Genomic DNA, 17,031 nt, shown 5'->3' with positions numbered 1-17,031 from the left:
ATAAAAATCATATGCAATCTCATCTGCTTCAAACTCCATCCCTTTAAATGGGGTAGATTCTATGGGCACATTAGAAGGAATATGTATTCCCATCATTATCCCTAGAAAAAATTGACCATAAATTTATTATAACTTTCACCTATCATTTTTTTTCAAAACAGAGATGATGTAAAAAAATGAGACAGAGTAAAAATGAAAGAGTAGCCAAAGTAAAAATGAAAGAGTCATTGGAAGCAAGGGAAAATTTGGCTACTGAATGAGCAGTAGAGTTATGGCATCTACTAATCCAACTAAAATTGCAAGAAATAAAAGACATAGTCAAGTCTTGAATGTTAGCAATCAAATGGGAAATAGACCAGGCAGAACAGGGACCATTGGTGTGGATAGACCAGACAATCAAATATGCCATATACTAATAAAGATTCAATCATTATCTCAAAAAATTAAAAATAAAAGTTCAAATAGACACTAACTTGCATCCAACCATCAAAACAACAATATATAACTCACCAAGACAACAATATAAATGCAGAAAAATGAGATGGACTCCAAGAATCATCCAACCATTATAAAGATTCAATCTTTATCTCAAAAAATTAAAAATTAAAATTCAGATAGACTCTAACTTGCATCCAGCCACCAAACAACAATATAAACTCACCAAGACAACAATATAAATGCAGAAAAATGATCAAACATCAAATAAGATAAGCATAAACAAGTTTTACAGATATACCTCTGTTTTGGCAAGATAGAAACAAAGATGTGCTCTGAACCTTCTATGAAGCTTTTTTTTTTTTTTTTTTGGTTAAAATCTGTGAAGCTTTGAACGTGCATAGATATACCCCTATTTCACTTTTCCCTCCTAAAAGTTTTTTTTTCCCCCCAGTAGAATTTGTCCGGTTGAGTTAAACAACCCTCTAGTATAAGTGTTTAACCCAGCTAAGTGTGTGTTTACATTTTAATTGACGTGACACGTTTTTGACCCTTGATAGTTTTCAAAATGACCCTGTCCATGGACTGGACACTCTCCATTTCAAAGGGAAATGGAAAGGATCCGGATCCACTAAAATGTAAATCTAATTTATATTCATAGATGAAAAAACAAAGTATAAGGGAAAATATGAAAGTAATAAGTATGACATTTATTTGTAACCTTCATTATTATTGGTAGAAGTTTTGATTTAGGATAAAGCTCCTAAAAACATTTCGGATGCAAATACAAGAAAGTATACAATAACCACATTGTATTATATCTACCAAGGATATGCTATCAAGATAAGATTATCTCCCATCGTCAAAATCCAATAATGCTACATGGTCCCTCACAGTATCATTCACATCAGCACTTTGATTATCAACATCATAATTGTCAGAATCTGATGTCTTGGTGTGCAAGAATTTAGTTTCTTCTGAGTTAGAATCAAAATTTTCTCTGGAATGCTTCTCCATCTTTCTTAAATCCTCCAATTTTGTTGCTACTTCCTTCATAGTAGGCCTATCCTCCCCTTTCAATCTTAAGCACATCTTTGCAAGATTTGCAGCTTCCTTTAGTTGCTCAACATATTCTTCATTTGCTATATGTTTTTCAAGAACTTCAAACAATCTATTATCCTTGGAAAATGAGAGAAAATATGTGGCTAGACTTCTCTCTTCCTCAGGCCTATCAAATGAAAGAGCTTTTTTTCCAGTTAATAGCTCTACAAGGACCACTCCAAAGCTATAAACATCACTCTTTTCTGTCAATTGACTTGTTTGCATGTATTCGGGATCCAAGTATCCCAAAGTTCCTCGCACCATTGTAGCTAATTGTGTTTGGTCTAGTGGAACCAATTTTGAAGCTCCAAAATCTGATACCTTTGCTGTGTAAGTGCTATCCAACAATATGTTTGAAGACTTGACATCTCCATGGAATATAGGTGGAGAAGCTGCAGAGTGCAAATATGATAGTGCTTTTGCTGTTTCTGCAGCTATCCTAAGACGAGTTTCCCATGATATGGTGGACACCTTACTTTCATGATGAATGTGCTCAAAGAGAGTACCATTGGGTATGAATTCATAAACTAGTAAAGGAACTTGTGTCTCCAAACAACAACCTAATAATTTAACCACATTCCTATGATTAATTTGGGAAAGTACAATTACCTCATTGATGAATTGCTCAATTTGGCTTTCATCTCCTATTTTTGACTTCTTGATGGCCACAATCGTATTATTTGGTAAAATTCCTTTATAAACTGTACCAAACCCTCCCCGGCCAATGATTAGAGTTTCATCATAATTGTTGGTAGCCTTTTTCAACTCTTTCATGGTGAAGATTTTGGTTGTTTCAGCTGAATTTTCTTGTTTAGGGAGTTTCTGTTGTAAAATTAAACCCCCATTCTGTTCAAAGAGCCTTTGTTTAAGCTTGATCAACTGTCTTTTCTTAACTATCAAATACAACCAAGAGCTACAAACAAGCACAACTATGAAGCTTATGCCAATACCTACATTAGAAAGAAATAGAATATTAGCTTTTTTGGCATAATTATAAAGTACATCGAAGAGATACTGACAAGCAGAGCAACGAAGCTAATGCCAACACCCTTCTTCTTTTTTTTTTTTTAATTTGAGAATCACTTATGCCAACACTTAGTGTTTGATTATAATTGAAAGAAACAAGATATTATTTGTTATATACCGTTGTGACTGAACAATCAGAAAGTGCAACCCATGGTTGCCTTTTTCTATTTAATCTTTTAGACCATGTGAGATTAATTAAAGATCTTTATACTTGTGCATCATATCAATTTTTTTTTTTAGAAGAATGCACCCTATAAAATTAATTAATCTATATATATATATATATATATATATAAGACAAAACTTATATACAGTACCTTAAATGTTGTTTCTTAAGTTCCTCTCTTAAGATTATGTTATGTGGATACTTAACTAAAAAATATACTAAAAGAAGTCCAAAAAGGATCCACATCCTTTCTTCGTTCTATTCTATCGCTTGTAATCAAACGGTATGGTAAGCATAATCCCAAAGGCCAAATCTCAGTATCAAAAGAAAAAAGAAAGAGAGAAGGCCTTGGTTTCTAATTTGTCAGTCCATGCTATTCCCTGGATTGAATTAAAAAATCAATGTTGACCGACCTCCAAAATCAAAGACATAAATTGTGACTTGAAGCTAAAAATGGAATACTTGTTAAAACTCTGTATGTGATTAAATCTATGAATATTTTCTTTTCTTTTTTCTTTTTGAGTTTCTGTGAAGAAGTAGAAGACATTGACGAAAATATCTCAGATCTTTTTTTCGATTCTTTTATTCAAATAAATTCCCTTGATTTCACTGGCAAAGAATGAAATCTTCACATCATGTAGCCTAGTCACTAAGGCAGGCGTAACTAAACTGGATCCGAGTAGGAAAAAGCATGGTAAAGAGGAAACCTTCTCTTTTAGAGGAAAAGATCTCGAGTTTGGCAAACGATCTCAGGGGTAGTTAGAGGCTTGGACTTGAAGATGCCCTTCATCGTCTTGGTAGTCAACATTGAACTCTGAAGGAACCACTGTCTTGTTGCTTAAGAGGTCTATCTTTTCTTTTTAAAATGACGTGTACTTCTTTTTTAATCTCAGCCGTTTGTTGAGTTTAATAAAAGCAAAGGAGATGTCCCGTTAAAAATGAAGGGAGGTAAGTCAAACCCCTAAGTAATATACTTAAGTTTTACCTATATAGATTTTACAATTAAAGTTCAATTTTGCGTCATATATCCTAAATCATTTATTTTTAGATAGAGTTTTATTTATTAATTTTAAAATCAAATATGAGACCACATCATAAATATCCATCCAAATGAGTTATTGCATACAAAAACCAAAGAGTCTAGAATTAATGAATATAAAAATTTTAAAAAAAATTTTAAAAAATGTATAATTTATATTTTCTATCTAATAATATTCTTACAAGACTTTTTAAAGAGTTAAATATATATATAAATGACTATCAATAATATTTAAATTATATACGTAAGAATTATATTATACATCTTAATATATATCTTTTAAATATTTGTGACTCGTGTTCTATCTAATTTTTTAATTTTTGTGACAATTGAATTATTGGATACAAAAACCCAAGAGTCATTGCACCCTATCAAATATATATATATATATATATATATATATATATCCAAAGTAGAGAATTCAATTAGATTCTAAATTGGAGTCTAATTTTGCTCCATGTGTCTCATCTAATTTTTAAATTTTTTAGTCAAATGAATTATTAGGTGCAAAAATCAAAAAGTCTAAATTCAATTATATTCTAAATTGGATTTCGTGCAAAAATTCAATTTTGTACCATGTTTCCTATATAATTTTTTTAATTTTTGTGACAAGTGAATTATTGGGTGCAAAAACCGAAGAGTCTAGATTCTAAATCATATATATATAGGTTGGGTTCAAGTAACGCCTAATGTAATTTTAAGCAATATTACATCACTTAATATTTTTTAACTAGATGCGAATTTTAGCAAATCTACTGTTAAATTATATTATCTTCATATATTCTCCATTCTTACAAAATTTCAATGTGATCAAATATTTATAGTCCAATGTGATCAAAGATTTATAGTCATGTCATTAATCAATTGATTAAATTCAAATTTTTGTAGTTTAAAATAATGCATAAAAAATGAGTTTATGAATCAGATAGTAAATAACATACAATTAACATGAAAATTAGCATAAATGTCAAGAACATATAGAACATATAATTTAATGGTGGGATTTTTAAAATATGAATATTATAAGTTATTGGGTAGTGTAACATTACTTATAGCTACATCAAGTGTAACTTAAACCCATGGCTTAAAAAAGGTGTAAGTTGTAACTTACAAGATGTATAATTTAAAATCACACACACACACACACACACACACACACACACACACACACATATATATATATATATAGTTTTGATTATTTTTAAATGTACTTATATATATGCATGGGGTTATACACTAGTGCAAAATATTAATAATGGCTAAATAATATCACCTATAATTTTTGTATAACAAGTACTATAGAAAGTTAATAGGAGTGGATGGAAGAATTGATCGTGAAGCTTTTTTATAATTTAGAAACAGAAACAGAAAAAAGAAATAGGAATGAAAACTCAATTTAATGTACACTTTAGTGACAAAACCTTTTTTTTTTAAAACCTAGTTTTGTTGATCTTAATGAGAAATTTATACTATTTCACACCGGTAGTTGAAGAAATAATCAAAACACAGTACAACAATTTTGTCCGAATATATTTCATGGGTTTTTCCCTCCCTTCGTTTCCTTGGTTAAGTAAAATGTTTTATATACATATTACATAATGTTAAGTCAAGCCCTTGAACGGATAAGTTTAGAGGATTCTTGATTGGCGGAGCCAGAAAAAATTTTCAAAGGAGGGCAAAGCTCAATATAAAAAAAGTCTTAAAAGTAAAATAAAAAATTAAAAAAAAAATGATATAAAACAAATACCTTTTTTTTTTTTTTTTTTTTTGAAGGCCAAATGCTTTATTTCTTAAATTAACTATAACTCAATAAGGTTGTGCTCTGCGTTCATTCATTGTCCCATAATTAGAACAGTTTTTTGAGATACACTCAACAGATTTTAATATGTTCATTTACAGGATATCCCGATATCATTGGTAATTTAAAATCACATTCTAAGAAAAAACAATTCTAAGAAAACAATATCTATTTGTTTAAGTTCACATCTTTTCATTCTCAAAAAAAAAGTTCACATCTTTGAGCCTATTTAAGAGATTCAACATCTAAAATTTCAACATTTGAGACAAAGAAGTGATAGCCCAAATCATTACTATCAAATATAAATAGATAAACTAATACAATATATTCTATTATCTCAATATGTAGTAACTTTATATATTAAGAAAATTTAAAAAGTTAGTTATCACTATCTAAATTGTCAAAATACTGCTAATTTAATTAGATAGTTTTTATTCATAAAGAATAAAAATGAAGTTAAAATTGTAATACAATAAAATTCAAAAAACAAATAAACTATCAGATAAATTTTCTATTACTTCCCATTAGAGACTTTGACAGATACAAATGCCTAACATGTTTCTAAAAGACAAAAAAACTCCAATCTCACGACTAACAACTTCCCACCTCACGTCTGACAAACTACAAACAAAAACTCTTCCCACTTCTTCCCTATAGAAGAATGTAGTGTACAACGAAACTTCCCATTACAAAAACAATCTTCCCACCCTTCCTATCACAAACTACCAACTCTTCCCAAGGATTACTATTCCTAATTGAAATATGAATTGTGTCAGGCGGTTGCTCTTTGTATAATGCAGTGTTTGTGGTTTAATTGAATAGAAGCCAGAATGTTTTATGCAACACTAAGGGGAAAAAAAGGTGATTTTTAATGTACTTCCTTTTTCATTTTTAATGATTTATTTATTTTGGTATTTGAACTGTTTTCTTTTCACATCTGTTTGTACTACTTTTTTTCCATTTTAATGAATGTCTTTTCTCTGTCCAAAATAAAAACACAGTGTGCGTGTGGTTTAATTGAATAGAAGAGAGAAACATAACAGAAAATTTTCTGCAGCCCTAACGAAAAAATGAATGCCTAAATAGCATTGACATCACATTTTCATGTGTAAATTTGTTCATTTTTGTAGCTAGATGGATGCCAAGAGCTTTGTAGCTCAACTAATTGGTACTTTCTAGTATATTCATAACATCCAGGATTCAAATTCCCACTCCCCTAATGTAACTATTGAAATATCAAAAAATAACTGGATTGATTGAATTTAATTGTCTTTGAAAAAGACAATATTATTTGTATTTTATTGGTCATGGCAACCAATTTAGTTAGGGAACTTAATATACTATAACTAAGTTACAATATTTAAGTTTGACCTAATCACTATCTATGTAATATATAATGGCCAAAAATGTTAAACTATTAGTTTAGCTTCTAATATTTTTGCCACATAAGTTTTGGTAGTCCCACAATTTTACATATTATTTTTTTATTAATTTATTTATTAGGTCAAAATGAGAGTTTTAAACCAACTACTACTTAACAAACTAAAGAGTTTTAAATCAATTACTACTCAATAATTGAAGAGTTTTAAACCAAACCGACCTACTACTATATATATATAGAGCACCACACCAAAACCTTCTCTGTGATTTACTCTCTCTCTGCCGTTTTTGCTCTTTGGCTTCTATAAATCCTTCGTTCTCAACCCTCACGGAGTCAAGGTACCTATTATATGAATTTCCCTTTTGTAGTTACTTTTGCTTTTCATTTTTTTTTTCTTTAATACTATGTGCTTGTGTGTGTGTGTTTTTGTTTCCATATTTTTACTTCCATTATCCAAATTTCTAGACACCATGTTTGATTCTAGAATTTTTACATTTGGAGTAAATGTTCAAAAAGAGTTTTTTTTTTTTTTTTTTTTTGAGAACCAAATGCTAATAGAAAGCTAGAGGTAATGAATGCCACCAAAATTTTTTATTCTCATGTTTGACATCTTAGGTTTGTTGGAAGATATAAAAAATGTTATTATTGTATCACTAAATTTGCTTCCCCCCCCCCCCCAAAGCCTCTGAGGAACTTATTAATATTTCTTTCATCATGAAGTTGTTGTATTTTGTTGTTCCATGTTTCATAAAAGTTTAAGGATGGTAGAAAAATTATAGTATGCCTTTGTTTCATCTTATAAAAAAGCCACAATATGATTATTTTTTTCAAAATATGTATATCTTGTTTGTTTGGTATTATAAATATTAATTTTATTCATTTTTAACTAATTGTAGCATTGAACATAGTAAAAATATTTAACAATCATTAACTATCCGATGCATTGCATGGGTTAGCAACTAATAAAATAAAATAAGATTATACTTGGACCCACTACAACTAAGAACAAAAATATTGTAAAAAAATTGTGGACATAGTATTTCTCTTTTATTATGCCCTATACTTTCTCCTTTTACGTACTTGTCTCAAACCCAATTAAAAATTTAAAAGTTTTATTCCGTAGGCATCTCATTTGAATTTAGAAAATCCCAAAAACATAAATTTGTTTTGAATCAAACTTGATGGAACTGGCTGGATCAACTTAAATTTCAAATTTTATCATTTTTATAAAGAAAAAAAAAAACTAAAAAACCTAACTTTGAAAATATAAATTATTAACACTAAATTTAGTAATTTTTGTAGATTAAATTAAACTTTATTTACAGTATAATCCAATAATTATCATGCATTCTAAATACTCCAGTTCAATAATAATTCATTATATTCAAGCCACTATAAAAACTCTTGAAAATTCAATATAAGATTTTGAAAATAATTGTAAGAATACATGTGGTCAACCCTAGCTAAATTTGTTAATCTCCAAATTTTGGGACTAAGGTTTTGTTATTGTTAAAATACCTAAGGTATAAAACTCAAACACAAATCCTAACTAGTCTAAAATTTTCTATCCAAACTCACTAAACCCATTTAAAAATTTTGAAACACTTACTATTATCCTACGGTCAGGTCATCCAAAAGCCCATTAAATACTCTAAACACGCGCATTGCACGTGCTTAGAAACTCTTCTAAAATTAATAGTTTGCATCTATTATAATTTGAGAATATATTTTTTTATTTTTCAAAAAAATAAAAAAGGATAAACTTTAGATATAAGCAGCAACTGTAATTTCTTTTTTAAACGTGTGTTTGAAAGTGGTGTAGTGATATAGAGAAAAGTTTGGATAAGAAAAATAAGATGAACATGAGAGAAAAGAAGACTAAAATTTAGGAGTTCTCTTAGTTTTTTATTTTTTGATTTTTTAAATTGGGGGTTTTTACTTTTATTCAGTTGAAAAAGAAATAAATAAATAAAAACCCTAAATTTTAAAGAATAAAAAGATGAATGTGAAGGGAAAAAAATCCTAAATTTTAGGAGTTCTATTTTTGAATTCAAAATGAAAGTTGTTATTTGACATTTATGCCTCTATTTCTGAAAGAAGTTGTCCTTCATTAATGAGGGTATTTTTAAACCACATAAAAGTTCAATTCAAAGAGAGAAGCGCATGCTCAAAGGCTCTTCTATTTTTTTTTTTTTTTGGTAAAAATTAATAATTTGCATCTATTATAATTTAGAATTTTTTTTTATTTTTCAAAAAAAAAAAAAAAAGGACTAGCCTCATCGCACGCACTTAAGTGGATAAAGCAATTTGAAATTCAATAGAAGAGTGAGCCTATTTTTTAGGCAATGTTTTGGTGGGAGTTAGAGTTTTATTTTTACTGGATTGTCCTTTAGTTTTATTTCTACTTAAAAATAGGGATGTAGAGGCATTTTTGAACCAAAAAAATGAGGGTCCCAAACAGGGGAAACCTCTTAAATAATAGTATGGATAAACTTTAGAGATAAGCAGTAACTGCAATTTTTTTTTTTTTTTTTTTTTGAACGTGAAGGGAAAAAAATCCTAAATTTAGGATTTTTTTTTTCTAAATTCAAAATGAAATTTGTTATTTGACATTTAATTTAAAATGAAATTTTTTATTTGATCCTCCAAATATAATGAGAAGCTTCATCCACACACAATCAAATGCAAATTGCAGAGGCATATCATCAAGTGCTAGGTGCAATAAAGTAAGTATACTTAGCAACTAATAGGGTAACTAGTCGTGAAGATTGATTGGTAACACAGATTCCTGCACTTACGTCCAAATGGTACCCCTTGATGCAAGAACAAGTAAAATTTCCTAGTACGTTAATACACTTTTCTCCCGGGAGCTTGCAATGATTGGGGTTTTCACATTCGTTAATGTCTGTAGATGTAAAACTCATCATTAACTTAAAAAGAACTTTAATTAATCAAAAGCAATCATATATTAATGACCAAGATTTTTTTTTTTTTTTTTTAAGTCATAAGTGCCTTTATTCTTCTTGCTTAGAGAAAAGAAATGACATATTATTAAAATGAAATGGAAGAGTATTAAATATAAGAAGTTTAAAGGAGTTTCAATTCCTGTTTTCTTTTTTAATTGATAAATTATATCCTCTAATTTTGACAATTTTTCAATTCAATTGTTTTTATTTTTCCATTTCAGTCCTTGAACTTTAATCTATTTTCAATTCAATCCCTCTTTTTAATTATGTGCAATATTTCCATTGTTTTTAACGCTTTCCACTTTTCAAAATGCGTTGTTTTTATGGATGGAGGTAGACAATAGACAGCAAAATTCCACTGGAAAATTATTGTGTACTTTCAGAGTATCATAAATGCATACTTCCTCATCTCACATGAATGGTGGGTCTCATTAATTAAATTCATGATGGGACCCACCATTTATATGAGAAAGGGGAATACGCATTTATGGTACTCTAGAAGTACCTAATAATTTTCCAATTCCACTATACATGAATTCCATTGAAATTGAAGAGGAAAGAAAGACTCAATTCAAAATAAGTAGGAAACTAGGAATGGCAATAAAGCAAGGCTAGGTTAGATTAGCATGCCCCGTCCCCATCACATCCCCTTTTATGAGAAGAAGTGGGCAAGGTCAGAGCTTGGTAGGTCCTAGATGGATGGAAAGGTATTTTGTTCTTCATGAGAGCATTCTCATTAAGAATGCTAAATGGTATAAATATTTAATTTTAGCATGCTAAATGCTATAAATGCTAAAAAGCATACTCCATCAAAGCTTTTAAATCCTATAAATTTTGCAATCCAGCTACAGTGGACTGCTATTTCTAGCAGCCCACTGTAGCAAGATTGTAAAAAAAAAAAAAATCATTTTATATTCTCTTTGTCTTCTTTCTCCGGACTTTCTTTTCTCTCTTTCATTTCCGTTTCTTCCGTCTCTCATTCTTGCTCCCATTTCCCTGCTCTCTCTCTCCCTATGCTCGACATCTTTGCCTCCCTCTCCAACAAAACCCAAGCCGGAGCATCAAACCAAGCCAATCTCTATCGCAGTGGTTTCTTTTCTTTTCTTTTCTTTTTTTTCTTTTTTTTTTTAAGTTTGTGATTTGATGTTAGATTCAACAGTGGTTGTGTGGGTTATGGATTTGGCATTTTGGGTCGTGGTCTAATGTGCTCCGGCGATTTTGTGGGTCTAGGTTTGTGGGTTTGAGTTCATGGGTCTGTGTTCATGGATCATCGACGTGACCGGCATGGATCGTCGAGATGGCCGATGTGGATCATCGACTTGATCAGTCTCATCGGCATGGGTCATCGAGAGGGAGAGAGGGAGAGACAGTGAGACCGAGAGGGAGAGAGAGAGACAGTGAAGCTAGAGAGAGAGAGAGAGAGAGGATGAAAAAAAAATAAAAACAAAAAAGGAATAAAAAATTATAAAGAAATAATATTTAAATGAAGTCGTAAAAAAAATAGAAGTTTTGATGTTTGGTATATTGTAAAATGAGGTGTTAAAATTGAAAAAGTAGTGTTTTGAGATTGTAAATGCTAAATTTTTTGCAATTGTTGATGAGAATGCTCTAATCAGGTGGTCTCGAAATTGACAATGTAGAGATGGAAAAGAACAGTGGACAAAGATGATTGAGAAAGTACTAAGAGAAAACAAGTTTTTTTTTTTTTTAAGTGGTAATAAAATATGAATAAATTATTAAAAATATATATATGATATTTATTAAAAAAATTAAATTATATGAATAAATAGCTTAAATAAAAATTGTGTATACACAATTAGTAGTAAAGAGAGGTGAGCAAAACTCCTTCCTATTTAGTCACTTTTTTGAGGCAGGAAAATCCTCTACGAGACAAAGTAGATTAAATGTGGCTAAAATATTTTCTAGATTAAGAGCAATTATGATGAAGTGAACTATAGGTTAAAACTCTATCTAATTTATCAAAAAAAAAATGTTAAAATTAGAAGGAATAATTTGTCATTTAGTTTGTTATCCAAAAAAAAAAAACAATTGTCATTTAGTTTTTTTTTTTTTTTCCTTTTCTTTTAAAATTTGTTGTGAAAATTTATTGTAGATCCATAAATTAATACCTTGGCAACCGAGATGGAGGTATGGATTCCCATGGTAGCCTTCCGTGCACTTAAAACGGTACCCAGACCCGTTGTCGGAATCGATGCAAGTGCTATTACCTCCACATGTGTAACCTGATTTGTTCACGATATCTTTACATGTCTCAGTACCGATCGCCCAATCAAGAACTACCGGCGTCATATTTTGGTGTTGTAGACTGTGAAGGGAATCGATAGAGAAATTGAACGTGGTTTGTTGGCTAATAAATGCATAGCCACAAGGATTGAAAGCCCCTACTTTTGTGTGATTATTGAAACTGCGGGATTCCAAAGTAACATAATTCAACCCATTAGGAATATCTACCTCGCAACACCCAACACCAGAGCAAGACCCATTGACTATGTACCTACTGCTTTCACAAACGGAAACGCAGCCGGTTGAGAAATTTCCTTTATCTTGCTGGGAATCAAGGTATGCATAAGTGTCACAGCCAACGACAATGAACTTGTTTTGAGTGCTAGAGATGGTGAAATTGAGGCTCGAGTTGAGATACACTGATGTCCATATACTAAGATCGGAATCCAGCACACCATGTTTATAACAGTCCTTGGCCATATACATCAAGATGTTAGCCTGGCCTTCGAGGGAAAAGTTTGTAACCGTCAAGTCTCCCAGAAGAATTGGTTGAGTTGGGCCGAACGAGTTGGTACAATTGATAAGAAAGTTTTGATCTATGGAGCAACCTTTTCTTAGGCCAAAAGGATAGGGAATTTCCACATCTCCACACTTGTCGGGGCAGTTGGGCAGCGCTATTGGAAATGCTATTGCGGCGGCTGCCAATTCAGATAACATCACAGCAACCCAAGTGACTTGTACAAGAATCCCAAGGAAACCCATATTCCCACTATTCGGTATTTTTCCTAGAAGAGGGGTAAGAGAGCACCGTGTTTGTGCATGGAAAACATTCCATACATGCTGCTTTTATAGGTGTCGAAAGCATAACTTGCATTCAAACTTGTCAGGTGCCGAGAGCATAACTTGCATTCAAACTTAACAAAATAGTCAGACTTACCTTGTCAATAGATAATAACAACTAATAATAAACTATCATGAAATGATTTCAAGATATAAAAATTCAAAAAAGGAAATTGTAAAACTTCATGTATTTTTGTGCTTTTTTCGATAACTTAATATATTCAAGTTCTTTTTTTATATTAAATTTTGTTTAATTTAAGTTTCTTAATGACCCATCCTAAAAAAAAATTCCTTGAGCCGTCACTATTTGCGGGTGTGATGAGGTTTTTTATTTTTTATTTTTGGTCTAGTGTCTTTATTTTTCTTTATTTTTTTTTATAAAAAAAATGGATAAGTTTGTTTTAAAGATATGGATTAATAGGAAAGTGTCTTATTTTGTAGTCATTTTAAGTGGAGTTTAAGGTATTTTTTTTACCGAGTTATCCTTAAGTTTTTTCCTGTTAAACGTAAGGCTTAGGAGTATTTCTAAACCACATAAAAGTCCAGTCCAAAAAGGGGAATCATCTTATAGATAGTACTAGCCTCCGAGCGCATGCTCAGAGGCTCTTCTATTTTTTGAGTAAATGTTAATAATTTGCACCCATTATAATTAGGGTAAAGGTTAATACCTAGGAGTGATGAAAAAATTATTTCACTCACAAACTACTTATCAGTTATCATGTACGTGTTATTGTCACAACATCCCATTATCATTTGTTATAAAAATTACAACCAAAAATATTATGATAAAATGGTCAATATGGAGGCCTAAGTGTTGATCAACACTCTAGTCCCAAAGTACAGAAATTTTCATATACTAGCTGATATCCCAAGCGATGCGCAGTGCATTTGATAAATTTTGTAAGAAATTATTCATGACCTATTGATTTCATGAATACTATTATTGTTAATCATACAAACTCATAGTTAACATTGTCGCCTACAAATCTGTTGGTTCATAGGTGTCTTTCTTGTATGATTTATGCATTATATAAGATTCTATGGTGTTAATTTCTACATTCTTATACCACTAAAATCTCTATCTCCACTATATCAACACCAATAATTTTTATGTCATTGAAAGTAGCTTTTCTTTAGTTTCAAAATTGACATGATTAATAAAATTAAGGCACATTAACATTGTAATTGAAGAAAAGTTTGATTTTTAAGATCGTAATTATAATAGGGCGAAAATTGAAAGAATGATATCTTAATCAATTAGCTATAATAACTGTGGTGACCCAAACCTACCAACATTACTATGTAAACAGTGGATTTGGGTTCCCAATTCATTTGTTGGTGGGTTTCCTCACAGTCCTACAAATTGTGCTTCAAACATAGCCTTGACAACCCAACAATCAAACATTCCTATAGTTCTCAACCCAATACCCTTTTCCCCTTAGATCTTGCTTCTTGCTTTCTCTGTCCTCTTTGTTCTCTCCTCCCTTTGTGTTTACTCCCTCTCCTATTTCTTTTTTCTGTGTTTCCCTCAATCTGTTTCAACCAACCCCTCTTGTTTGCCTCGCCCTTCCTTTTATAGTATCCCATTAGCGAGTTAATCATTAATACTATTCCACCACTTCACACACATTCCCACCCTGCCAAAATCCTAAGAGAATCATCATGCCTTCTGAGGATTCTCTTGGAACTTGTTCCAGATGCCAAACAGTGTTCGGCAGTGAGTTTCCCAAAGGCATTAACAATGTTTGGTTGCCAACCTGAATTTGATAGTCCCTTTCTAGCTTCCTTCTAGCTTATTAGTTAATAGTGGGCCTAACCTAGCCTAAACACAGTAGGATTCCTCGAACGTATCCCTAGACCTTTACATATTTATCAGTGGACTGGTTCTAGCCCTACAGTGTTGGGCCATGGTCACATGGGCCATCCTGGGTCACCCGGGCCCAGGGGCCTTGGTCACATAGGTCATTATGGGTCACCCGAGTCGAAGCCCCTACAAAAACTATTATAATTTCATGATACGACAACAAAAACAATAATGCCATAGTGACATAGTAATATCACAATTTAAGCTTCCTAAAAGCAGCCAAAACACCAAAAATACTACAAATCCATACCAAGTATATGCATCATATGAAAAACCAAAAATCTAAATTGACACATAATATGAAAAAACCAACCTAAACACATTACAATGCTACATCAATAAAAATGTATACATAAAATCTAAACAAAATGTTTAAGATGAACATAATATTTTGAAAATTAACATACCTCTCGAAAAGGGAACCAAAAGATATTGTGAGAGAAATTATATTGGACAAATGGGGATTTATATTGGACAAATGTGGAGACAAATAATCATATCATATTATCTAATTCATTGAATCCGACTCTTGCAATTCTGCATTGAAGTTAGTCTTATGCTGGAAATTGAAACGTTTTCTTACTTCTTTCATTTCCCATGACTTTTTAGATCCATCCATATCAATCCAAAGCATTTAAAGTTATAAATTTATGAATTCTTTGAATTTTATTAATACATTGAAATAAATGTATCTACAATTGCTTAATAGTTTGACATAAATGTTAAATTTAGATGAGGTAGAAGCCTAAATAAAAAGAATGTCATACAATGCACCACTTGGTAGATACTATGACTCTCTCTCTCTCTCTCTCTCTCTCTCTCTCTCTCTCTCTCTCTCTCTCTCTCTCTCTCTCTCTCTCTCTCTCTCTCTCTCTCTCATTTTATGGAAGATGAGCATGAGATTATACCACCAATTTCTCAAACATTTGACTACAGGAAACGGAATATTCTAGTACCAATGCACCATTTGGAGATTACACACTTTGTGTGTATATATATATATATATAACTTAATATTTCATTATATCTAATTAACCAAGACAAAATTTTATATATGATATGGGAATAAATTTAGTCAAATAACAAATTTGGGCTTCAACGTTTTAAAAATTCAACACAATTTGGAACAACCAGAAATAGTCTAGAACTAAGATACCAAAATATCTGGAATTCATCTAAAACATCTAAATAGTTTGAAATAGACTAGAACTTAGACCGAAATGGAACAGGTAAGTGCACCGAATTAAGCATCAGAATAACCGAAATGAAAATTTCTGACCGGAATAGAATGGAATTTAAAACTGTGCTAGAAACCCAAAGCTTAGGTTACCAACCCCCCACCCATAGCCACAAAATTCACTTTCTTGCTCTGCATGTTTTTTTTATCACCATTTCAAAGCAGACACACAACACTTTAGTCTATATAGGAATCAGTCATAAACACCAACCCAAGTAGTTTTAGGATTTATTCCATCCATCAACACCATCATCAGAGCAAAGATTAATGATACTTTCCTCTCTTCAAAGAAAGAATAGGATCTAACTCCACCTCTTTGGAGTTACGACTAGTGGTAAATTGTTAATTTGAACCAATTAGAATTTATTGTCTTTTTAGATGTTAGGGTCATATTTTTTGTAAATTGGAAAATTCGAGTAAAAAAATCACTTTTTATGTATTTAAGTCTTAATTTAAAGTGTCTAGAAAGCATTCAAGATAGATCAATTTAATCAAAACTACTTAAGGTTTGCTCAAATCAATGCTGCAACTATTGTCTCGACAAATAGCTTGGAAGCAGCCGATCCACCGAGGGAATTTATACCTCAACAACTAGCTTGATAATAGTTGATCGATCGAGCCTCAAATTAATAGATTCTTAGTTCTATTTCTGATGACATGGCAACTTTGGGATTCATACACTAGGGTTCCAAGATGACTTAAATAGTAATTTTCAGAGTCATCATCCTATACGCCTCACAAAGAGTTGTTGCGACGTTTGTGTGCTTAGGATTTTGTAATTCTAAGCTACTTCGGATTCATTATTGAAGTTTATTGTTGCAAAGAACTTTTCACCAATAACTATAACTATTTTGGATTGCTATGGAGAGCTAGTCACGTTGATTGGAGATCTAGGTTTTCCCATTATTTTCTACTACATCGTTAGGTTTGGCTT

General features: G+C 31.2%; 2 protein-coding genes across 2 annotated transcripts in view; one reads left to right on the top strand and one right to left on the bottom strand.

Annotated features, from left to right (window-relative positions):
• LOC115986859 (kinesin-like protein KIN-14Q) overlaps positions 1 to 17,031 on the top strand; it is a 94,263-nt gene that overhangs the window by 32,380 nt on the left and 44,852 nt on the right. The window lies entirely within an intron of this gene.
• On the bottom strand, positions 1,207 to 12,960 carry LOC115986860 (putative wall-associated receptor kinase-like 16). Its single transcript, XM_031110213.1, has 4 exons — positions 12,042 to 12,960; positions 9,745 to 9,851; positions 6,210 to 6,216; positions 1,207 to 2,513 (listed from the first exon to the last, which is right to left on the bottom strand). The coding sequence occupies exons 1-4, from the start codon at positions 12,916 to 12,918 to the stop codon at positions 1,285 to 1,287; spliced, it is 2,220 nt and encodes a 739-aa protein (XP_030966073.1). The 5' UTR covers positions 12,919 to 12,960; the 3' UTR covers positions 1,207 to 1,284.

Source organism: Quercus lobata, chromosome 4, assembly GCF_001633185.2.
Source record: "Quercus lobata isolate SW786 chromosome 4, ValleyOak3.0 Primary Assembly, whole genome shotgun sequence".
Taxonomy (NCBI): Eukaryota; Viridiplantae; Streptophyta; class Magnoliopsida; order Fagales; family Fagaceae; genus Quercus; species Quercus lobata.
Note: the sequence above shows the minus strand (reverse complement) of the source record. Positions and strands in the feature narration are given on the sequence as shown.